General features: G+C 31.8%; 3 protein-coding genes across 4 annotated transcripts in view; 2 read left to right on the top strand and 1 right to left on the bottom strand.

Moving 5' to 3' along the window:
* The window catches only part of LOC122512674, a 63,009-nt gene extending 60,508 nt beyond the window's left edge, over window positions 1-2,501 (top strand). Inside the window, exon 4 of the mRNA XM_043628657.1 lies at window positions 1,984-2,501. The gene's annotated coding sequence lies outside the window, so the exon portion shown is untranslated. The remainder of the gene's footprint in view (window positions 1-1,983) is intronic.
* A 156-nt stretch (window positions 2,502-2,657) lies between these two features.
* LOC122512672 (NACHT domain- and WD repeat-containing protein 1) lies at window positions 2,658-14,259 on the top strand. Of its 2 annotated transcripts, XM_043628654.1 has the most exons (12): window positions 2,658-4,014; window positions 5,430-5,509; window positions 5,664-5,786; window positions 6,335-6,477; window positions 6,693-6,853; window positions 7,144-7,545; window positions 7,680-8,089; window positions 9,165-10,753; window positions 10,872-11,594; window positions 11,755-12,467; window positions 12,753-13,019; window positions 13,881-14,259. In XM_043628654.1, the coding sequence occupies exons 1-12, from the start codon at window positions 3,906-3,908 to the stop codon at window positions 13,892-13,894; spliced, it is 4,734 nt and encodes a 1,577-aa protein (XP_043484589.1). In that variant the 5' UTR covers window positions 2,658-3,905; the 3' UTR covers window positions 13,895-14,259. The 2 variants fall into 2 exon arrangements, with proteins under 2 accessions (XP_043484589.1, XP_043484588.1); XM_043628653.1 differs by having other exon boundaries at window positions 12,753-14,259.
* Window positions 14,082-22,590, bottom strand: LOC122512673 (bifunctional 3'-phosphoadenosine 5'-phosphosulfate synthase). Its single transcript, XM_043628655.1, has 8 exons — window positions 22,354-22,590; window positions 17,733-17,903; window positions 17,102-17,377; window positions 16,552-16,914; window positions 16,038-16,472; window positions 15,013-15,219; window positions 14,552-14,834; window positions 14,082-14,405 (listed from the first exon to the last, which is right to left on the bottom strand). Exons 1-8 carry the CDS (start codon window positions 22,408-22,410, stop codon window positions 14,323-14,325), a joined length of 1,875 nt encoding a protein of 624 aa, XP_043484590.1. The 5' UTR covers window positions 22,411-22,590; the 3' UTR covers window positions 14,082-14,322.
* Between the last annotated feature and the right edge of the window lie 387 nt (window positions 22,591-22,977).

Raw genomic sequence — 22,977 nt, 5'->3', positions numbered from 1 at the left:
TTATGCAAATTAATACTCTGGATATTAATTATATGCTGATAATTAAAATATAATTTTTAAAAAAGTCGCAAAAAAGTAAATGCCAAACAATAATGAAGAGCTTAACTACTTTCGAGGGTTGAATAATTAATTATACATAAATATATATATAAAAAGCATTGGTTTTCAAATTGAGGGTATTTAAAAAATCATTAGTGTGACTCTGTTCTTTTTTTTACTAATTTGCTTTTTCCGTTTTAATATCTGAAGAGTGTTATTTATTTTTATTAGTTTTATTAGTTTTTTCCTCAACACCCTCACACTTTTTTGCCTTGACAAATATAAGTCAAATCGACCTCGTTGATAATTACGATATTACATAGTCTGTCGACGCATTAAATTATCGCACGCACACGAGGGTTGAAAGGGGGAGGGAGAGAGGAAGAGAGAATTTTAAAAATTTACGTGATTGCATTTCCATCAACTGAAGAATTTTTTTTAATTTATTTTCATTTATTTTTTATTTATTTCCTGCTCATATTATTTAACAAAAAATATTATTTATTAACGCAGGGGATGTTAACCTTAAGAATCTAGGTCAAAAGTTTTTCGTGTGTTATAAAAAGTATAATATAAAAATAAAAACAAAAGTATGTGGACACTTTGCATTATACTATTGAAGAAAGATTAAGAATTATAATTTGGTTTAAAATTATTAAATGGAAATAGAGGGTACTGACCATTATACTACTGAAGATATTTTTAAAACAGAAATTTAGTTTAAATTTATAAATTAAAGGTGGGGGTACTTACCATTATACTACTGAAGATTTAAAAATATTAGACTTTAGTTACGAAGTGTTCAGTGAAGAAAGAGGGTACTTACCATTATACTACTGAGGATATTAAAATTAGTAACGAATTGCCCAGTGAAGAAAGAGGATACTTACCATTATATTAATGAAGATATTTAGTTTAAATTTATAAATTCGAGATGGGGGTACTTACCATTATATTATTGAAGATTTAAAAATTACTAACGAAGTGTTCAGTGAAGAAAGGGGATACTTACCATTAAACTACTGAAGATATTTAGTTTAAATTTATAAATTCGAAAAGGGGATACTTACCATTATACTACTGAAGATATTAAAATTAAAAACGAATTGTTTAGTGAAGAAAGGAGATACTTACCATTACACTACTAAAGATATTTTTAAAAATTACATTTTAGTTTAAATTTACAAATTGGAGGTGGGGGTACTTACCATTATACAACTGCAGATATTAAAATTAGTAACGAATTGTTCAGCGAAGAAAGGGGATACTTACCATTATACTACTGAAGATATTTTTAAAAATGACATTTTAGTTTAAATTTACAATTTGTAGGTGGGGGTACTTACCATTATACTACTAAAGATATTGTTAAAATTTAATTTGAGTTTGAATGTATTAAACACAAAAGGGATACTGACCATTATACTACTGAAGATATTTTTAAAACTGTAATTTAGTTTCAATTTATAAATTAAAGGTGGGGGTACTTACCATTATACTACTGAAGATATTAAAATTAGTAACAAAGTGTTCAGTGAAGAAAGGGGATACTTACCATTGTACTACTGAAGATATTTCTAAAACTGAAAATTAGTTTAAATTTATAAATTCGATATGGGGGTACTTACCATTAAACTACTGAAGATTTAAAAATATTAGATTGTAGTACAAAGTGTTCAGTGAAGAAAGGGGATACTTATCATTATACTACTAAAAATATTTTTAAAACTGCAATTTAGTTTAAATTTATAAATTACAGATGGGGGTACTTACCAGTATACTACTGAAGATTTAAAAACATATGATTAATATTTAGTATTCGCATTATGAAAATAAAAAAGGGGGGCTACTGACAATTATACAAAATACAAAAAAGATGTAGTAAAAAATTTTACTATTATAATTATAATTCATACTAATTATTATTTTTTTGTTTGCTTGCAGAAAATGAGGCCGAAGTACACGACGACCTGGACGGTAGAGTAAATAAAAATATCAAGAAAAGAAAAATTTTCTACAATCATTTTTAACAAGAGATTTGAATAATTTTCGCATTTATCAAAATGGATATAACAGTATTAATGAATTTGACAATTCTTCAAAAGACATTAAAGGTAAAATTATTATTTCTCAAGAAAGAATGACGCAAACTAAACAAGAGAAATGATTAATTGTTTAAATTGTTACAAGAGTGACACAATGCATTATAATTGGATTACTTAGCGGAAAAGTCACTCTCTGAAAAGTCAACTTTATAATAACTGTATATTATTATTACTATTATTATTATTATTAATTACTATTAGTATTACAAAAGAAAATATAACGAACATAGCGTCTGTATCTAGAGATTATAAAGAAGACAAAAAGAAAAATACAACGATAAAAAGAACCTTCTTTCCAAAATAGAAAAATTCTCCAAAAAAAAATCTTCTGAAAATAGAATAATTATCGAAAAAGTTTAAAAAAAACGAATCGTAAAATAATTTACAAACTGAAAATGATTAAATAGATTGAAGGAGAAATATTAAAATAATAGTTCAATTATTTTTAATTCGAATTCTGGATAAGAATTATTAAATAATAGTTATTGAAATATTATTTAATTTATTAATTGTTGAAATTATTATTATTATTATTATTATTAAAATTTTAAGAACAAAAAACTTGAGTCTTAAACAAATTTTGTTGCCTTTTTAAAGAATAAAAAAACGGGTTTGAGATTAATTACTCTGCTCAAAATTAATACAAATAGAGAAACAATTATAAGCGAGGACAATCCGAAGAAAAGAAGAATATAACGAGTTACCTTATCGCATAAAATTATTACAAACATAAGTTTAAAAATATAAATATATATTGTAAGGTATATAAGAAATTCTGATTATAAATATTTATCAAGAGATAGAAATACTATTTAAATGTCTAATGTTAAAAAAAATATTGTTCGTTGATGATGCCGAGGGGAAAATATCCAATTAAAAGAAATTTAATTAAACCTAATAAAAAATCTAACTAATCAATGATAAGAGGATAAAAAGAAAAAAATTTTAAAAGAAGAAGCATATTTAAGATATTGTTGAACATATACATAAATATATATATATACAAAACAGAGAATCTATGAAGAAAAATCAATTCTAAATTAAATCGATATTAGCAAATAAGATTGAGAGTTAAATAATTATTGATAATTATGAATCATTAAAAAGTATTTAGTTGCATATGAGAAATTTGAAGGCAGGGTACCCAGAGGAAATAAGAATCAAATGAAGTTCACGAGTATCAAATAATAATTTTCGAGAGAAACGAACAATTGTTTGAATATTTTTTACATTTAAAAGAAAAATAGTGAAGAAAGGTATATTGAAAGAGAAATGGTGAAGAAATGTATAGAGAAAGCATAAAAATGAAGGAAAATAGAAGATTTTAAAAAATAGTACAAAAAAATATTGAACTGAAGAAAAGTGGGAAGTAAATAAAAGGTGGAAATTGCTGAAGAAAGACGAGAATCACTGAAGAAAAGTAAGAAGTGAAGAAAAGGCAAAAATTACTGAAGAAAGAAAGAGACAAAGGCGGAAATTGCTGAAGAAAAGTAGAAAGTGAAGAAAAGGCAAAAATTACTGAAGAAAAAAAGAGACAAAGACGAGAATCACTGAAGAAGAGTAGAAAGTGAAGAAAAGGCAAAAATTACTGAAGAAAGAAAGAGACAAAGGCGAAAATCACTGAAGAAAGAAAAGCAAAGAAAAAACGAGAATCACTGACGAAAGAAGAGGAGACAAAGGCGAAAATCACTGAAGAAAGGAAAAGAAAAAAGAAGAAAAGTAAAAAAAAAAGTCTTATCAGTGTTTTCAGAAGACAGAATAATGAATCTCGAGGTAGAATTGATAGCCGGAGTGGTGAAGGGTGGACCTCCCCCTCCCCATCTGCCAGCACCACGTCTCATCAAGATATTCATTGCTGGCGAAAGAGACGGTAAGTTGTATTCTTGAAATTACTTCCATTTTACTTCCACACTCATATATACATACACAACCATAAACCTAGACTCATTGTGCAAGTAGAAGAAGCGTTTACTTTCAATTATATAATCCTCGGGACTAGAGAAACCGAGATCCAACTTTTTAGTTTATAGTGCTCAGCCAACAGCTAACAAAGGATATTAAAGAAAACCTAGGCAGATGCTCAGATTGAGAAAAGTAACGTTGTATATGTACTTTACCTCCTCATTTAAGATAATGAAATTGCTTCATATTCAAGCCGAGATTTATCAAGAGAGAACCAAATTTCTTTTTTCCTCTCTCTCTCTCTCTCTCTTCTTTAATTACTTTTTCCTTCAAGTTAGTTACTTTATATTGTTTATTATGTTCAGTCTATTGTGAAACGTAAACTTTATTAACAGTCTTGATGGCTGCACTGGAAAAATCGGGGAAAAAAATTCTCACTTCTCTTTTTAAGTCAAAGAGTTGACTCTTTGATTTTATTTTCTTTTTTTCTCAAAGCTTGGGTACCAGTAGTGTCTTGTCGTTGACATTTCTACTTGGCGGTCTTGTTCGGGAAAAATTTTGTTTGACGACTAAGAGAATCTTGTGGGTGTTGGTAATTATGACGCTGAAGATATTTCAGAATTGCAATTCAGTCAAAATTTATAAATTGGATAGGAGGGTACTTACCATTATACTACTGAAGATATTAAAATTAGTAACGAAGTGTTCAGTGAAGAAAGGGGATACTGACCATTATACTACTGAAGATATTTTTAAAACTGCAAATTAGTTTAAATTTATAAATTCAAGATGGGGGTACTTACCATTATACTACTGAAGATATTGTTCAAATAACAATTTAATTTTTTAGTTTAAATTTATAAATTAGAGATGAGGGTACTTACTATTATATTACTGAAGATAACTGAACATTAAAGTTAAGAATTATTAAAAGAAGAAAGGGGATACTGACCATTTTACTACTGAAGATATTTTTAAAACTGCAATTTAGTTTAAATTCACAAATTAGAAATGGGAATATTGACCATTATACTACTGAAGATATTTTCTAAACCGAAACTTAGTTTAAATTTTCAGATTAGAGATGGGGGTACTTACCATTATAATACTGAAGATATTTTTCAAAATTAAATCTAGTTTAAAACTATAAATTTAAAATCGAGTCTACTGACTATTAAGCTATTGAAGATATTATTAAAATTGCAATTTAGTTTAAACAAACTTCGCACTCGATAATTAAAAAAAAAAATAAAAAATATCAAAAACTAGCTTTCAAACTTAAAAAAAAGTAGTAAACAAGTTGCTATCGAAAAATTAAACTTGACGACATAAAAACTATAATTTTACATAATTTCTAACTATTTACCTTTTGGAAAATTTCAGAATTCGTTGAGGAGCGGAAACAACTTTTAGAAGTCGTTGGTCCAGAGTTGCAATCAATTTACGATGGAATGGGAATCGAGGTGAGTTTATATATTAAGAAAACTTTTCTGCTTAATAATTATTAGATTTAATTTAATCCCTTTTTTTGATAAATACAAATTCTTTTTATCCCCGAGAAATAATTGTCTAAAGTGGATTTTATACAAGTTTCCTTTTATTTTTATTCGAAACCAGGTTTTATTGGTTGATATGCAATACGGTACAATTCGTAATCCAGATGCGGATCCAAGATTGGCTGAATTATTTTTGGATGAGATAAATGCATCTCATCGACATTCGAGAGGTTGTTTTCTCCTGGTAAGAATTCCAGATTTTTTCCCAATTTTTATTATCACCAGAGGGAATACATTTGAAATCTCGTAAAACAACTTTTTTTTCTTCATTCTTTCTCTCTGTGATGTAGTTCCCTTTTTTCCTCTCCTTTTTTTTTGAATTTCTCGTAACTTTTCTGTCCTTGAACAATGGATTTTTGTCAATATATTTTTATCTATATTTCATTTCCAAAAGAAAGTTCTTTTCTCTTTTTACCGAATTTAAAAAAACGAAAAATTTAAAATATTAAAAAAAAAATTTTTTAAAAAATAATATTAAAATTTTTTTTTTTAATTTTTATTGTTTGTTTGTTTTTGAATGTTTTTATTTTCTTCACAGTTTCTATATTTTATTACTATTATTATTGTTTGGCGAAAAAAGATAAATTGCAGTAGCGGAAAAAAGGGAACATAAATCTTTTGTAACGAATGGTGAAAGTAAAATAGAGGAGAAAGGAAGAAAATAAAAGTGCGCAGCAATTACGAAAAAAAAGACTTTGATTTCTAGTTTCTCTTTTTTTTTTTGCTTTACAGCTTTTAGTTGGTTCGGATTACAGTTCAGGATGGGTGCCAACTGTACTGAAAAAGGAAACTTTTCAGGCTTTGATTGCCCATAACGACCATCTGGGGGAATATTACGAGCTCAATGGTCACAGTTACAATTTAAAGGCCACCAGGTGACGAGAATCAATGTTCAACCCTGGAAACAAGAAATTTTTTTTTTTTTTTTTTTTTTTTTTTTTTTTTAATTTGTATTTTCATATCTTTGAACTTTGTATTTTCGGAATTCAAAACTAAAGTTTAGAATTCTAAATTAAAGTTTCGACATTTGGAATTTTTTTAAATGTTGAAAAAAAATCTTTATTTAACTATTTCATTATTTCCCGTGTAGTGAGGAAACGGTTCAGGAAGCTTGGCAATTGGAGCGGGAAACGAAACTCCGAGAGGCACTTATCTCAGCGGCGAAGTCACTTCTAGTCAAGGATCCCGAAAACTTGGATGCAAATTATATCCTCAAAAGCTCGGCTGAACGACAGTTCGAGCACGGCCTAAGTAAAAGGATTATTTATTAAAATTAACACCTCGGTTCGAGTCAAATCTTTCAGAACGTAATGCTAACTCGGAATTTTATATGCTACAAGTCGAGCCAGTATGGCGCTTGTGAGAGAACTTTTTTTTTTTTAATGCACAATCAAAACATTTATGATCAAAACTACAAAACCAACTTCAAATAGCATTGCGGTCGGAAAATTTTTAAATCCGACCGGAGCAGACAATAAAAATTCTTTAGTTTATAAAAAATTTCCCCCATTGCTTTTATTATCATTTTTATCTGAATATAGGTTTAAGCGAAGGCAACGAGGGAATAGTGACGGTGATTCGCACATGGTCAGGGGGTGGTCCCTACGTGCTGGACGCGATAACATTATTGAAAAGCCGCGTGGAATCATCGTTACCCGGGGATAATGTAATTCGACTCGAGGCGGAATACAAATCAGGCGGTATCGACATTGAGTATCGTTCCCACGAGACTTATCTTGGAAAATTGCGCGACACAGTACTCAACCGGATTCAGTATCTCGTCAACCTATCCGTGGAAAACGATCCGGAAATTAAGAGTCGGAAGAAAATGGTGCAGGAAGTTTATGCCGAGAGTCTTTCCCATCTGTCACTTCTCAGGGAATCGAGAGCGGTCGACGAGACGGACGAAACTATTCTCTGTATTAAACGACGTCTACTAGCAGGTATTTTAAAAATATTTTTTTTTCTTATATTAAAACTATTTTTTCTTTCGTGTTTTCTATAATTTCACGAAATTTATTCTTTTCGGCAATGGTCACTCAATTTTTTGGAAACTAATTAAGAATTGTGACTTTAGGTAAGGACCAGAAGCACGGACCAATATTGATTCGTGGCCCCCGTTGTTCGGGAAAGTCGGCAATTTTATCGCGTGTCTATGAAAGTTCACCGACTTGGTTTGAAGTGCCAACATTGAGAGTGGTGAGACTTTGTACATCGACACCGCGATCGGCTTACAGTCTCGAATTATTGAGAATTCTCTGCGAGCATGTGGGATTCCTGTCGGGTAATAATGATGGGAATCTTCCGCGTGATGCGTCATTCGATCCGCTTTACCTCAACAATTGGTTTAATCAAATAATGCGAAGGATAGAGGAGCAACCATTGTCCGAGCAATTGGTGATATTGGTCGACGATTTACATCGATTACATCCATTGGAATGTGACATTGTCGCCGCACTCTCATGGTTTCCTGTCAATTTACCTCAGGTAATAATTTCATTCAAAAAAAATTAATTTCTTTTATAGTTATTAATTTCTTGTCCATACTGACTGACTACCCATTAACGTCCCACTCCTATTAATTACTTAAATCCTTAATCTTAATTTTCATTCTCCAACCATTCCTTATCACGATTTCGTAATAATTTTTCACTACCATATTCCCAATAAACTTACAATCAAACTATCCTTCTTCATTTCTCTCCATTCCTCCCATCATTCTTTATGACCTCAAACCATTAGCTTCTTTCACACACTATTTGACCTCACCCACCCACACTCCTTACTTATTCTTAATTCAATTCCATTCCTTTTTTCGATCCATGCCTTCTTTCCTAGCAACCATCTTATTCTCCTCTCCCTCCACGTTCTGTCCTCATCAATTCTCTTAACACATTCGTTCAACCTTTCTTGCAACTTCATACCTTCCTCTTCCTCCTCACTTCCCAGTTCAACTAACCATTTCCTCGGAATTCCATTCGCATCCATACTCATCGCTTTCATCTGCCTAATATTAACTTTCACCTCTCTCCTTTCAGCCAGTCTGCCCACCTCTTTTCTTCCTTCCATTAATCGCTAATCATACCCTAATATACCCCTAATCACTATATTCCTTTTTCTCTTATCCTTTTCCATTCATTCCACTCTTCTTTCCAACTGATTCACCTTTCGTTCATAATATACACTTTCAAAGTGAGAAAATTATTTCTCACTCTCACAAAACGCTCTTCATCATTTAACATTTCCACTAGGTCCATCAAATCCATGCGGTCTTCACACCTCATCATTCCATTCTTCCCTATTTGTCTTTTAAATATTGACGCTTTTTACTCACTCTCTCGAATACTACTTGAGTCAAACTCAGCCATTCCAGAAATCTACCTTATCACTTAATATTTTCCACTGTAGGGTACTCTGATCTCCCAACCCCGACACTTTTTTAATTTGTGCGTCTGTGTATTATATAGATATACTTCCCCGGATCGTTAGACTTTTTGTTAATATTTCTACAGCGATATGAACAAAAAAACCCTTTTTTAAAGAAAGTCCTTTTTATCTTCAGGGGGTACACTTCGTAGCAACGACTGCAGTGTCCCCGGAAGCACTGCGCCTAACTCCGTTACAAAAGGAGAGGCTGAGAAGTACTGACATATTGATCCAACTGCCAGAACCAAAGGGAGAAATTCCAGACGTCGATAAAGCACTGGACAGTCTTGAGAGACTGATCGGTACGAAAGCGGCCAACCGCCTAGGATCCCTACTAGCTTGCACCGAATACGGACTCTCCGAAACGGAAATTCTGGAACTAATCATGCCCACAGGGGAGGAGAGTCCACTAACCCTACAGGAAGGTCAGTTTAACTTTGCGACCTGGTGCCTAGCGAGACGTACCCTGGACCCTTGGTTAAAGATCCGAGTGATGAGCGGAAGACTCATGTTCAGTTGGCGCTGGTTGAGTAGAGAGACAGCCCGCAAACGGTATTTGTCAAACCAGGAGGTAGCCAAGTCCAGTCACATCGAGTTGTCGAATCTCTTCTTCATGGAGGAGAGCGAAGAAAGTGAGGAGAAATCGCCAGAGGATCCGGCTGAACCACCAGCGAAGGAGACACCATTCCAGAGTGCACCACAGACACACGACAATATTACTTACACTCTCCGTCATGTCGAGGAAGCCTGGCTTCATCTTCTCCAATCAGGTGATGTCGATCGCTTAAAAAAACTCGCGGTCTGTGCCTTCGATTTTCTCCTGGCTGGTGTTCAGATGATCTCTGTCAGTTACCTTCGCTGCGTTCTGGAGCACGCTAGACGCTACCTTCTCGAAAGGGATCTTGAACTCGTCTATTACGCTGTGAGAAAGTCCAGCGATATTCTAACCAGGGATCCACTTCAATTGGGAGCACAGCTTATTTGTTGGTTGAGAACGGTCGCCGAGGATGACAGCGACCTTGTTTCAAGAATGGTCATGGCCGCTATGGCCTGGTGTGACGGTTTCACAGCTCCTCTTCTAGTGCCCCTTAATGGCTGGCTACAACCACCGCTCCCTTTGCAAATTCGTGCTCTCGCGTGTCCCCAAGGTGTTAAGTTTGTAGAACCGGCGCCTTCGGGTCAACATGTCGTGGTCGTTCCACCTCAGGGTGATGCCCAACTCTGGCACGTCATGTCCGGGCAACTTGTGCATACGTTCAAGGGTCATTCGAATCCTATTTCTTGTCTGGCCGTCACGCAACAGTCGCAGTACCTATTGACCGGATCAGAGGACACTACTATCATTGTCTGGGATATGCAGGAATTGACACTAAAGAGGAAGATTTGCGAACATATTGCTCCAGTGTTGGCGCTTACGCCGGCGTTGAATAATTCCGTCATTGTTAGTGGTGGTGAGGACTCGAGGATTATAGCAACGAGTCTATTAACCGGTGAGGTTCTCATGAGGGTCGATCATCATCGGGGACCAGTCACGGCAGTAAGGGTTGATGCGGCCGGAGAGGTTTTGGTGTCTGGAAGTGTTGACGGAACCGTCTGCTTGTGGTCTTTAGAGACTTTCACTCTGCTCAACAGTATTCCTCTTCCCAGTCCCGTTATGAAGTTGGACGTTTCCGAGGACTCCGTGTTTCTACTAGCTGTCTGTGAGGACCAGAAGATGTATCTCAGGTAAGTTTAGATTTAAGAAAAGTGTTTGTCCATTCATGGCTCTATAGTAGCGTCTAAGATAATACACCTAGATACAGCGAGGTTAGTTACTCCACTAAAATCTAAACCTTGGGTTTAGATCTCTAGCCACCGGGACCGAGATCCACACACTTAGGGGTCATCAAGGACCGGTTAGGAGTATCTGTCTAGCTAAGGACTGTAGGAGAGCGATAGCCGGAGGACCTGAGGGAAGAGTTTCCATATTCGATATGCACAAGGGTCGGCTGATGAAGAACCTACCGGCGAATCCATCGTCGGACATAACTTGTGTGAAGGCGACGGAGAAGGACGATTTTCTCATAACCGCCGGCGGGGGGAGAGTGACCTACTGGAGTTTTCGAAGCGAGGAGGCTAGACCGAAGCCGGGAAAGAAGCAGGAGTCACTGCAGACGCACACGGCTCCGATTTCTTGTCTAGATATCTCAAGGGACGGGGCGATGGCAGTTACAGGCGGGGTCGACTCCCTAGTTAACCTCTGGCAATTAAATACCCATGAATTGTTGTCTACTCTCGAGGGTCATGACGCTAGTGTCACTTGTGTGGCATTCTCAGCCTCGGGTTTATTTGCAGCCTCTGGTTCCGAGGACAAGACGGTTAGGGTCTGGGGTTTGACCCTTGGTCTTGTGGTCGCGACTTTTCGACATCAGGCGCCGGTTACTTCTGTTATTGCAATGTTGGATGGACGGAGGGTCGTCAGTTCGGATCGAGGAGGGTCCATCCGAGTCTGGGCGGCTGATAGTGGAACCCTAATCCAGTCGGTCTGCGGTCCTGGGAGGTGTTTCTCGGTCACGTCCGATATGAGGTACGTACCAAAGTGGACCAAAGGGTCTAGAAATCCTGGACCAAAAGGTCTCGAAAACCAGAAGTTCTATCCTAGTTGAAAAACCAGAAGTTCTATCCTGGTTGAAAAACCAGGATAGAACTTCTGGTTTTCTAGACCAGGTCTTCATTTTCTTGTTCAGATACGCAGTCTGTGGGAGTGGCGACAATCAAGTCCAGATCATAGGTCTCGGTGCGGGTCCAGAAGAAAAGCACCAAGTCTCCCATTCGCAGGACATCACTTGCCTGGTCGTGACCCCGGACTCCCAATCCTTAATCACAGGCTCCAGGGACATGAGCCTAAAAGTATGGCAACTAGCCGGAGGTAAACTATCCCAAGTCTTGGTTGGCCACACGGATCACGTCACATGTGTCGCAGTCGCGGTTTTGGACAAGTGTATCGTAGTCTCAGGCTCCAGGGACGCGAATCTAATAGTTTGGGATATTAACACAGGGGCTGATTTACACACCCTGACAGGGCATTTGGGTTACGTGACTTGTGTTCGTTTATCAGGGGACGGAACTCTCGCGGTTTCGGGCAGTGAGGACAAGAGTCTGATTGTTTGGGATACGAAGAAGGGCACAGCCTTGAGTTCAATTATGCTGCATGTGCCGATTTTGGGAGTCGAAATGTCCACGGATTGCTCACGATTGTCGCTCTATTTATTGGAGCATAAGTGTATGCCGATTCTTTGTTTGCATAATACGCCGGCGCAGTACGTGAAATTGCCGTCGTATGTCGCGCCTAGGGATTTGAGACCACCGGGACCGAAACGACCGGCTAGGAGACTACTGAAGAAGGAGGTGTCGCTTGATACTTATACTTGGCAGAAGAAGTACGGACACCTTACGTCAGGTATTTTAATCCCATTTCTTTTTTTATGACTGTTTTCGACACTCACCCCGAGTTAATGTTTAATTGTTAGAACCAACTGAATCTTATTGATGATTGGATCATCGTTAACTTGGGGTGTCGATATGCGGTTTTTAAGGGTGCGTTCACAGCCCTGCAGGAAAGTTGCCATGGTAACGTACAAGAGTGAAAGAGATGGGAAATTATTGTCCCCAGCGTGGCAACCTACCTGCAGGGCTGTGACTCCACCCTAAAGTAACTAAACATGACCAATTTGGTTATCTAAAGGAATAATGGTAGCATCAGTCGAGGAGAGATTGAAGAGGAGATTTAGCGTGAGTGCATCAATGGAGGAGATAAGTAAGGCCGGATTGACCGGTTCGCAGTCGGGTCTGGGGCCTGAACAGGCCGCTCTTGCTCAATCACAGCATTTCGATCAGCTTGAGGCTATCTGGAATAAACAGTCGCCACCGCCTAGGCCACGTGGTCTCGCCAGGACTCTAACGAAACAGAATTCCCTTCATACGACAAGAATTTCCGATTCCGAGGAGGAAGGTAGACGAACAGTCTCGTGCATCGCCTCCTGATCCCGCTTGCACAATTTGTTTCGGCATTTTAGTCTAGATTATTGATATTGTTACACAACCCTCACCAAAAAATTGTCTTCTGTTCTTTTCGATCCTGCTTTTTATATTTGTGCGATAGAAAAGGACAAAAGTATCCCTATAGTTAGTCCACACGTAAGAATTGCGTTGTTCACAGATTTGCCTGGACTTGCATGCTTAGTATTTTTTTAATTCCTGTAAAAACTGACACAAGTATTTTTTTTCTTAGTATTTAGAAATGGACTGAGATTTTAATTCACGATTGCCAGAATTCAGGTGGTATGAACTGTACTTAAGTTTGTTTGTGAAAAAGTGACCCAACCCTGAGGTAGTAAGTTATTTATTTCAACACAGCGTCATTCTCGGTCATTTTCTTCTGGACTTCAAAGCGTGATGTAAGTAATCTTAAAAATAATAATTCTATTAACTTGAACAAATTAATGTATTTAAGTCAAACGCGTGTGCAACGGAAGAAAAGAGACCTAGTTCGTCATAAGATTCGATTTTACATTCTGGCAATCCTGTTTTAATGTTGTGATTATAGAAAAATTGTTAGATTGTAAAAAATGCTAGCAACGATTATAGAAAATGCACTAAAATTAGTTTTTATTAAAAGATATTTTTTTTCAGTATTTGATGACACTAGCATGACGAAATATTTCGGCATGCGATTTTTTTTATACCAAAAAAGAAGTTTTTAGTGATTCGTAGTGATGAGTTCAAACATAGTTTTCAATTTAAAGAAATTTAATTTTTTTTTTCATCCACAAGCGTCATGAGAATTTCAAAGGGGACAAAAATTCTATTACAGATCTTCCAGGCTAGTCAGAGATTCTCAAAGGGAAGAGAATTAAATGTGTAGCAGGTCTGCCACAACTCTTTCATCTTTTCGACCGTATTTCCTACTATCAAATAATTTCATGTTTGCAAAAAAAAAGAAATGAGAGAAAAGAAGAAAACTTCCGTTATGAATATGTTGTGCATTTTTGAGTACAATAATGACGTCAATAAGTGAGAAAAAAATTACAATTTTATTATAAATAGTATATATGTATAATCTACGAAAACAAGAGGTGCTCTAATACAAGAATTATTTTTCTGTTAGATATTATTTTTCAAATTGTCTATACATATTAATTTTTCAGTTAAAAAAGAAGTATTTGTTTGGTAATAAATTATTTATAATTCGTCATGATGTTTTTATTTAAAAACTAATTTTTTATTTTCTATATGTCGTATGATTCATTTGTATTTCAACGGTAAAATTGTGACAAAATATTCCAAGCCTTTGGAGACATAAATCCCTCGGGTGGTGTTTCGCCGGATTTTGCCAGACCTGAAATAGTTTTTAATGTTTCTTTTTTTAGTCAATATTTTCCAATTGAAATATTTTCGCAGAATCATTTAATATAAAAGTCGAGGATATTAAAAAAAGTAAAATATATTATTAATGAAAAACTAAGGAGAAAATAATGTTCTCACCTCGCATTCGAGTACCGGAAATAAAGTCAAAGTCGTCTTTTCGATTAGGATCGAAGTATGCCATTTTCTTCGTTTTTTTATCGTAGGCTGCTACTTTAAAGGGTATTATTTCAAGTCGATCGAGTCCTGGTGCCATTGATAGAACTTTAGCTCCATGAGTGGCGTCATAAAGATTACCGTCGGGAGTTGAGCATTTTTCCGGATGAGGCATACCTGCTGGATCTCGTCCTACAATATAAAAATTTGCGCCAGCATTCATTCTTGCCTTGGCGTGCCACTGGACCTAAATTTATTTTTCATTCAGTTGAGAATTAGGAAAATATTTTCTGTTTATTGTTTAAAAAGGTTTTTGTAGAATTTAGAAAAAAAATTTAGTGATTAGAAGACATTTTTTTAATTTTTGAAAAAATTTTATCTAGGTAATAATTTTCTTTAGAAGGAAAATATTTCAGTCGACAAACCTCCGTCGGACCGGCGTACATCATCGGACTGGGAAAAATTGCCAACAATGTATCGGGATGCAATATACCATCTTCAAGAACACTCTGATGCTGTTGAATTCTGACTTGAAGTGGAACATCGTCATCTTTGGTCCAACCACCAAGTGGATGTAAAAGTAAAATTGGTTTTTTAAATCCCCTCTCCTTTAGAAGATATTTCCTCGTATCCTGAAAGTGCATATTTCAAGAGTAAGTTTTATTGAGTTTCTTTTTATTTATTCAGATCCATTCCTGGAGTACAAGAAGGACCGCACAAGTAGGTAAGAAAATATAATAAAAAGTATAAAGCAAACATTTAAAGATAAAAATCCTGTTTATTGCAATAGGCAACAAAACAATTCGCAAAATTAGAATAAACAAAATTCTAACCAACAAAATCAAAATCGATATAGAGAAAATTCAAATTATAATAAAAATCGTTATCAAGGTAATAATACAAATCAAAATCGATACAGAGAAAATTCAAATTATAATAAAAATCAAAATCGTTATCAAGGTAATAATACAAATCTAAATTATAAATTTAAACTAAATTGTAGCTTTAAAAATATCTTCAGAAGAATATAATTTCCTTTCTTGTTTTTAAAGAAACTCTTTTAACTTACTTTTTATTAGAAAAAAATGCTTTTGAATTAATTAGTTTGAAGTCGTTATTTTAACAGAAAGTTATATACAACGTTCAAAAGGTGGTCCAATCTTGACTATTTTCGTCTATTAATTCTTCTCATTTTAAATATATTGTCTTTTCTTGTTTTCAAAGAAACTTTTCTTTACTTACCTGTTATTAGAAAAAAATACTTTCTAATTAATTTGACTCCAATTTGTGAATTTAAACTAAATTGTAGTTTTAAAAGTATCTTCAGTAGCATAATGGTCAGTACCCTCTTTTCTTTTTAATAAATTTAAAAATAAATTGCAGTTTTAAAAATATTTTCAGTAATAGAGACATTGAAATGGCTAAGAACAAAAGCAAAAAAATTATTCACCTGCATGAGAAGAGCATGTCCATTATGGATTGGATTTCGAAGTTGAAAGGCAAAAACCGCATCAGCCCCAGCTTGACAGCACTTGTCGATTATTTCATTCGGAGTTAATCTGTACCGATCCAAACCGTCATTCCATAGAATCCTTTCCAAAACTTGAATTTCCCCACCAAGTAACCAATCACCTGAATCGTGAATTATTTTCACATAAGGATGACGCGAATCATTTGTTCCAAATTGTCTCGAACATCGTTCCTCCTTACGATGATAATAGAATTCCGGATTTCTCACAATCGCCAATGCCTTTCCCTTGTGACGAAGAACAATCGATGACGAATTTTCCAAACGATTTTTATCATCACCACTCACTGGCAATACGATCGGTATCGACTGATTCACTTCCTTCTCATTGTCACTCAAGAAATTAAAGTGCAAACTCTAAAAGTATTAGAATAATTAAAATTATTATCATAAATAATTTTTTAGTTCTATTTTCATATTTCCTTTTGAAATTTACCTGGAGGTATTGTTCCTCACGCATAAAACCTTTGAGGGGATGAGCCCAGCCTTCGGATAGAATTTGAATCCACTGCACGTCAATTTCATTCACTTCAATGGATTCAAGTGTCTCGGTTTCCATTCTCATCGCGGGCAATTTTTCGCGAGAGACAAAAAGTTCGTGAACACGTGAACGTCCAATCTCATGCAACTTGGGCAATATTCCACGCTTTTGCAAAAGTTCAATCACCATTGAAGTGCATTCGGTGAGAGATAATTTTTCAGTGTTCACTGTGAGATCCGGTCTCACTGGCTTCTCATAGATTTGATCAATTCCCGTGAATCCCTTAATTTTCCCCATTCTCGCTTTTTTATAAAGTCCCTGTGAAATAGAAGAAAAAAAGCCATTTTCAATCTGCTCCAAAAAGAAAAGAGTCGAAAGTGGATAAAAATCCAATTTAGAAGGGGTCATTAGCAGGTTCGTTGATCAAATTTAGATCGTAATTTTTATTAACTTGAAAATAGTTGTAAATTTCAACATTTGTTTTCTAAATATTAATTTTTTTTACCTTAACATCACGAGCTTCACAGACATTCAATGGTGTATCGACGAAAATTTCCAAAAATGGAAGATTCGCCTCGTCGTGAATTCGTTTTGCAATTTGTCTGTCCTCCTCGAAGGGTGAGACAAAACTGCACAATGTTATCATTCCCGCGTCCGAAAAAAGTTTCGCCACTTCCGCTACACGACGGATATTCTCCTCCCTATCGGCTTTACTGAAACCCAAATTTCTATTCAATCCTGTTCTAATGTTGTCACCGTCTAGACCATAAGCAGGAATTCCCTTGAAGATAAAAACAAAAATCGATAATTCGGTGTACAAGTTTTCAAGTAGTTCGATTTATCAAGATATGAAAAATATCAATTTTTTAGCACTGTTAATATTACAAACTTCCAAAAAAATAAATAAAATACAATTGAAAATTAGTGAAAATAATTGATTCTAAGAAATTTGAAAATCGACATCACTATAAGACTTCCTTTGAGAGGAAGCAAAAATGAAAAAATGAATGAAAAAGCAAAAATAAATAAAAAACAAAAATACATAAATAAAAGAAAATGAAAAAATAAATAAAAAAGTGAAATGAAGTAAAAGAAAAAGAATAATAGTGAAAAAAGGAGAAATAATTAAGACTCACTTGAGAAACAAGTTTATCTTCAAGTTGAAAAGCAATTGACGTTTTTCCAGCGCCTGATAATCCTGTGAACCAAACAGTACAACCTCGAAAGCCATGAACTGAACCGTAGGCCTGACCTCGTTTTACCCTAGACACGTGATGAGCCTGAATCGTCACATTCTTGGCAACGTTCTATACCCGAAAAAAACAGAAAAGAAAAACAAAATTTTTCTATTAGAGAAATTAATTCTTTTTTTACTTCACTTTTTTATGTTTAATAAACGAAATTGAGGTAACTATACTCTCTGAAAATGAAAAATCTATTTTCTTAACTTCAACAATTTTCAACATTAATCAAATATTCTAAAATCTGCAGTAGTATAATGGTTAGTACCCCTCCTTCAAATTAAAAATTTTAACTAAATTATCCCTTTTCTTTCAACAATTTTTAACATTAATCTAATGTTCAGTAATCTTCAATATCATAATAGTAAAATAACCCCACTTATAATTCTTAAATTTAAACTAAATTGCAGTTTTAAAAATATCTTCAGTAGTGTAATGGTAAATACCCCCATCTCCAATTTATATATTTAAACTAAATTGCAGTTTTAAAAATATCTTCAGTAGTATAATGATAAGTACCCCCAACTCCAATTTATAAATTTAAACTAAATTGCAGTTTTAAAAATATCTTCAGTAGTATAATGGTCAGTACCCACTTCCGAATTATAAATTTAAACTAGATTGCAGATTTAAAAATATCTTCAGTAGCATAATGGTCAAAACTTTCACTTCCAATTTATAAATTTAAACTAAAATACAGTTTTCTTCAGTAGTATAATAGTCACTACCCATTTTTTCTTTCAACAATTCTTAACATTAATCTAATGTTCATTAATCTTCAATATCATAATAGTAAAATAACCCCATTTATAATTCTTAAATTTAAACTAAATTGCAGTTTTAAAAATATCTTCAGTAGTGTAATGATAAGTACCCCCATCTCCAATTTATAAATTTAAACTAAAGTGCAATTTTAAAATTATCTTCAGTAGTATAATGATAAGTACCCCCATCTCGAATTTATAAATTTAAACTAATTAGCAGTTTTTAAAATATCTTCAGTAGTATAATAGTCAGTACTCCTACTTATAAATGTCAACTAAATTACAGATTTAAAAGTTTCTTCAGTAGTATAATGGTCAGTACCCCCACCTCCGAATTATAAATTTAAACTAAATTGCAGTTTCAAAAATATCTTCAGTAGTATAATGGTCAAAACCTTCACCTCCAATTTATAAATTTAAACTGAAATACAGTTTTCTTCAGTAGTATAATAGTCAGTACCCCATTTTTTCTTTCAACAATTCTTAACATTAATCTAATGTTCAGTAATCTTCAATATCATAATAGTAAAATAACCCCATTTATAATGTTTAAATTTAAACTAAATTGCAGTTTTAAAAATATCTTCAGTAGTATAATGATAAGTACCCCCATCTCCAATTTATAAATTTAAACTAATTAGCAGTTTTTAAAATATCTTTAGTAGTATAACAGTCAGTACCCCCACTTATAAATTTTAACTAAACTACAGGTTTAAAATTTTCTTCAGTAGTATAATGGTCAGTACCCCTCAAGGTAACCCCTTTTCTGTTTAATAAATTCTTAAGTAAAAAATAAAATATCTTAAAAAAATATTTAATAAAATTTCTTCAGTAGTATAGTGGAAAGTATCCACATTTTTTTATTACCAAGAACAATATGAGTTCTAGATAATTATATCTTCAACTGTATTGTGGGGAAAGTACCCTCAGTTTTCTTAGCAGAACATAAAAAGTTCAAGTGGAGTTCATTTTTATCTTCAGTAATACCAGTTCTTCGCGACTTAGGTGCACTATACATATGTCAGTAAGAAATTTAAAAAAATTATTTCAAAATCCAAACAGAAATATATCATGAAATATCGAAATTAAAATAGTACACATTTTAAGGACAGTATATATATAGAAAAATAGAATAAGAATAATAATTCTACTCACGTTGATAAAACGGAGTCTAATAAAAAAATACCGATTGGAACATAAATCACGTACTTAATTAAAAGTGATAAGAATTTTTTTTATTGCCCAGGAGAATTTTATTTGAAAAAAATTGACTCAAAATATAAATGTGAAGGTAAAAAATAAAAGAAAATCGTAAGTTGTTTTATTTTGGAATTTAAAAAAAGTTAATTATAATTATATTGCAAACTTAATTTCTTTCAAATAATTTTTATTAAATGGATATACATGAGGAATTATAAAAAAAAATTTACCGATAATTTACTTATTTTTTAAATTTGATGAAGAACAGTAGGTAATTTATAACAAAACGAAAAAAAAATATATTTTGTTTGAATAAATATATTTTGTCTCACTATTAGTATACATAGTTTTTTTTTAATCTCTAAAATATAAATTCGATTTTGAGAACCGCGTAAAAAATTTTCAAATGAATTTTAATTATTTGCTTTCAATTTAGAATTAAATTTTTAATTGAGAATTTTAATTATATTTTTCTTTCACACTAATTATAAAACTAGTTTAATCATTCCAATTTAAATTTTAATTGCAATTTTTAAAAATAAATCAGAAATATTTTCCTTTTTTTTAATCAATTATAATTTTCAATAATACATTTTTTTTTTAAATATAATAACGTAACGCTGTAATTAAAGCAACAATCAATTGTTGTGATTAATTATATAAACATTTTGTGTCGAAACATTTCCTGTTGAAACATTTCGTGTTGAAACATTTTGCAAAATGAAATTTTTTTTAAACTGAACATTTTTTTTAAGATTTTAAAAAGTAAAGGAAATAGTTTATATTTTACCTTCGTCTTTGAAGTGCCCGGGGCTTCTATGACATTGGTACCAGTAATTCCCATAATTAAAAATAATTAAAAAGCAAAGTGTCGAAGAGAAAAAAAATTGAAAAAAATTATTTCTCACTAACAATTTTATAAAATATGTAACAATGACTTGTGTTTACAAATTAGAAAAAAAAACACATTGACCTCGCTAATCACTCCTCGAAACTCCGTATAATTGATTTGAGAAATTTTCTTTTTATTATTATTATTAACACAAAAAATAAGGTTCTTTTAAATTAACAAGGAAATCATGAATATTTTCATTTTGAAGGTAACATTTTTTTTGTAAATATTCTCAAGAAACAATTTTTGAAATTTTATAATTTTTTTGAGTCAATAAATTAATTAACGAGTCAAAAGAAATATTTCCTTTCGATTAATTTTTAATTTTGAAATTAAGAGGACTGTTAGAAAATAAATTAAATAAATAAAAATAATTATAATTTTGAAAAATAAAATAACTGTTAGAAAATAAATAAAAATAATTAATTTTGAAAAATAAATAAATATTTAAATAAATTTTATAAAATTTAACACTCTTTTTTTAGTGAGAAAAACACAATTTTCTTTTTATACACTTTTTAATAAATTTGTTTTAAAATTTGGAATTTGAATTATTTTGAGCGAAAAATTTGACGATGAGGAAATCATCATTCGCGTGCGGTTTATAAATTGTTCAGTGACTGACTGATCATAATATATGTGAGATTTGAAGACGCTTGTAATCGAGAAAGTCTTAAATGAAAGTGGCTTTCGTTGCCTCTCTAAGTGTGTCCGTATTATAAAATTTATATATGCGCGCATATATTTTCATTTTACGGGAAATAAAAATCCCGTATTTTTAAATATATAATATGTATGTATACATTCAATATTGATGATTGGTAAAAAAGAAAGGTACACTTATAACCGAAACGAATTTTTATAATATGTAAAAAACAAACTCTTAAATTTATTTATTTTTATTAATTTTTTTAAAATTTTATTTACTTTTTAATTATTTATTTATTTATCTTATTTATACTTTGTTTATATTTATTTTTTAAATTTCTTCAATTTTTTTACTATTTAATATTTTATTTATTTATCTTATTTATAATTTTTCTATATTTATTGTTTTAATTATTTTCTTAATTTATTTACTTTTTAATTTTTTATGTATTTATCTTATTTATAGTTTTTCTATATTTATTTTCTTAATTCATTTACTGTTTAATATTTTATTTATATATCTAATTTATAATTTTTCTATATTTATTTTTTTAATTTATTATTTTAATTATTTTCTTTATTTATATAATTTCCTTATTGTATTCATTTTTATATATATTTTTTAATTAATTAAAAAAAAATTTTTTTTAAATCATTCTCTTCATTTTTTTTATCTTTATTTATTAATTTATTTAAAGGCTCTTTTTAACTGTTTAAAAAATTATAATGATTTATTTTTAAATTTAAACATTTATCAAAAAATCAACAAAATAAGGTTATTCATTTATTTTTAAAACCCATTATTTTTTCGTTAAAATACATTTAAAGAAATCTAATCTATTGTCTTTTAAAAAACAACTTTTTAACTTGAAACTAAAACTAAATTTTATTTATTTTTAAATAAAAGTTTTTATCTTTCACACTAAAGTTTTTATCACTATTGCAATTTTTTTTTTTGAAAATTTTTTTTAAAAATAATTATAAACTATATAAATAACTTTTATTTCGTTACCTCATTATTAAAACCATTTTTATGAACAAAATTTCCATTCACTTTCGGCGTTGGCATTTTAATTGGTATTTATTTTCTTTTTTTAGTGAACACTTAAAAAATTTTTTAAATTGAGAATTATAAAAAAAGTAGTTTATAAAATGAAATTGAAAAAATTTGCGGGTAAAAATTGTTACTAGAGGATAAAACAGTGGTTTTTTTTTTTTGTGAAAATAAATGCAACAAGTCGCGATTGTAAATACCCGACTCATAACTACTCATTTCATTTTATATGTTGCAATAGAAGTACATTAGTCCCCCACCCCCTCTCACTTCTTAAGGAAGTAACAACCCTCCTTCAAATCACTTTTAAAAATCCTTCGTAAAGAATAATTTAATAAAGAAGTTACATTATTTTTCTATTTTTTTAATTTTCCAGTTATTTTTTATAATTTTTTTTATTTATATTTTTATTATTTAATTTTGCACATTTGATTATATTTTATTTTATACTTTTTTATTTATTTTGCTTATTTTTCATATTTTTATTCGTTTTTTTAATAATTTTTTTTTATATTTTTATTTTGACAATTTTTTTTTTAATTAATAATTTTACACTTATTTATTTTAATTTGTTTATTTATT

Source organism: Leptopilina heterotoma, unplaced genomic scaffold (genome assembly GCF_015476425.1).
Source record: "Leptopilina heterotoma isolate Lh14 unplaced genomic scaffold, ASM1547642v1 Lhet_123, whole genome shotgun sequence".
NCBI classification, from domain to species: Eukaryota; Metazoa; Arthropoda; class Insecta; order Hymenoptera; family Figitidae; genus Leptopilina; species Leptopilina heterotoma.
This window is presented reverse-complemented; position numbering and strand designations above follow the sequence as displayed.

Coding starts and splice junctions, on each gene's coding strand:
- LOC122512673 (XM_043628655.1), bottom strand. CDS start 22,410: ATGCCAACGCCGAAAGTGAATGGAAATTTTGTTCATAAAAATGGTTTT. Junction 17,904..22,353: donor AAAATGGTTTTAATAATGAG/GTAACGAAATAA, acceptor TTTCGGGTATAG/AACGTTGCCAAGAATGTGAC. Junction 16,915..17,101: donor GTGAAGCTCGTGATGTTAAG/GTAAAAAAAATT, acceptor TCTATTTCACAG/GGACTTTATAAAAAAGCGAG.
- LOC122512672 (XM_043628653.1), top strand. CDS start 3,906: ATGAATCTCGAGGTAGAATTGATAGCCGGAGTGGTGAAGGGTGGACCT. Junction 6,854..7,143: donor ACAGTTCGAGCACGGCCTAA/GTAAAAGGATTA, acceptor ATCTGAATATAG/GTTTAAGCGAAGGCAACGAG. Junction 7,546..7,679: donor TAAACGACGTCTACTAGCAG/GTATTTTAAAAA, acceptor TTGTGACTTTAG/GTAAGGACCAGAAGCACGGA.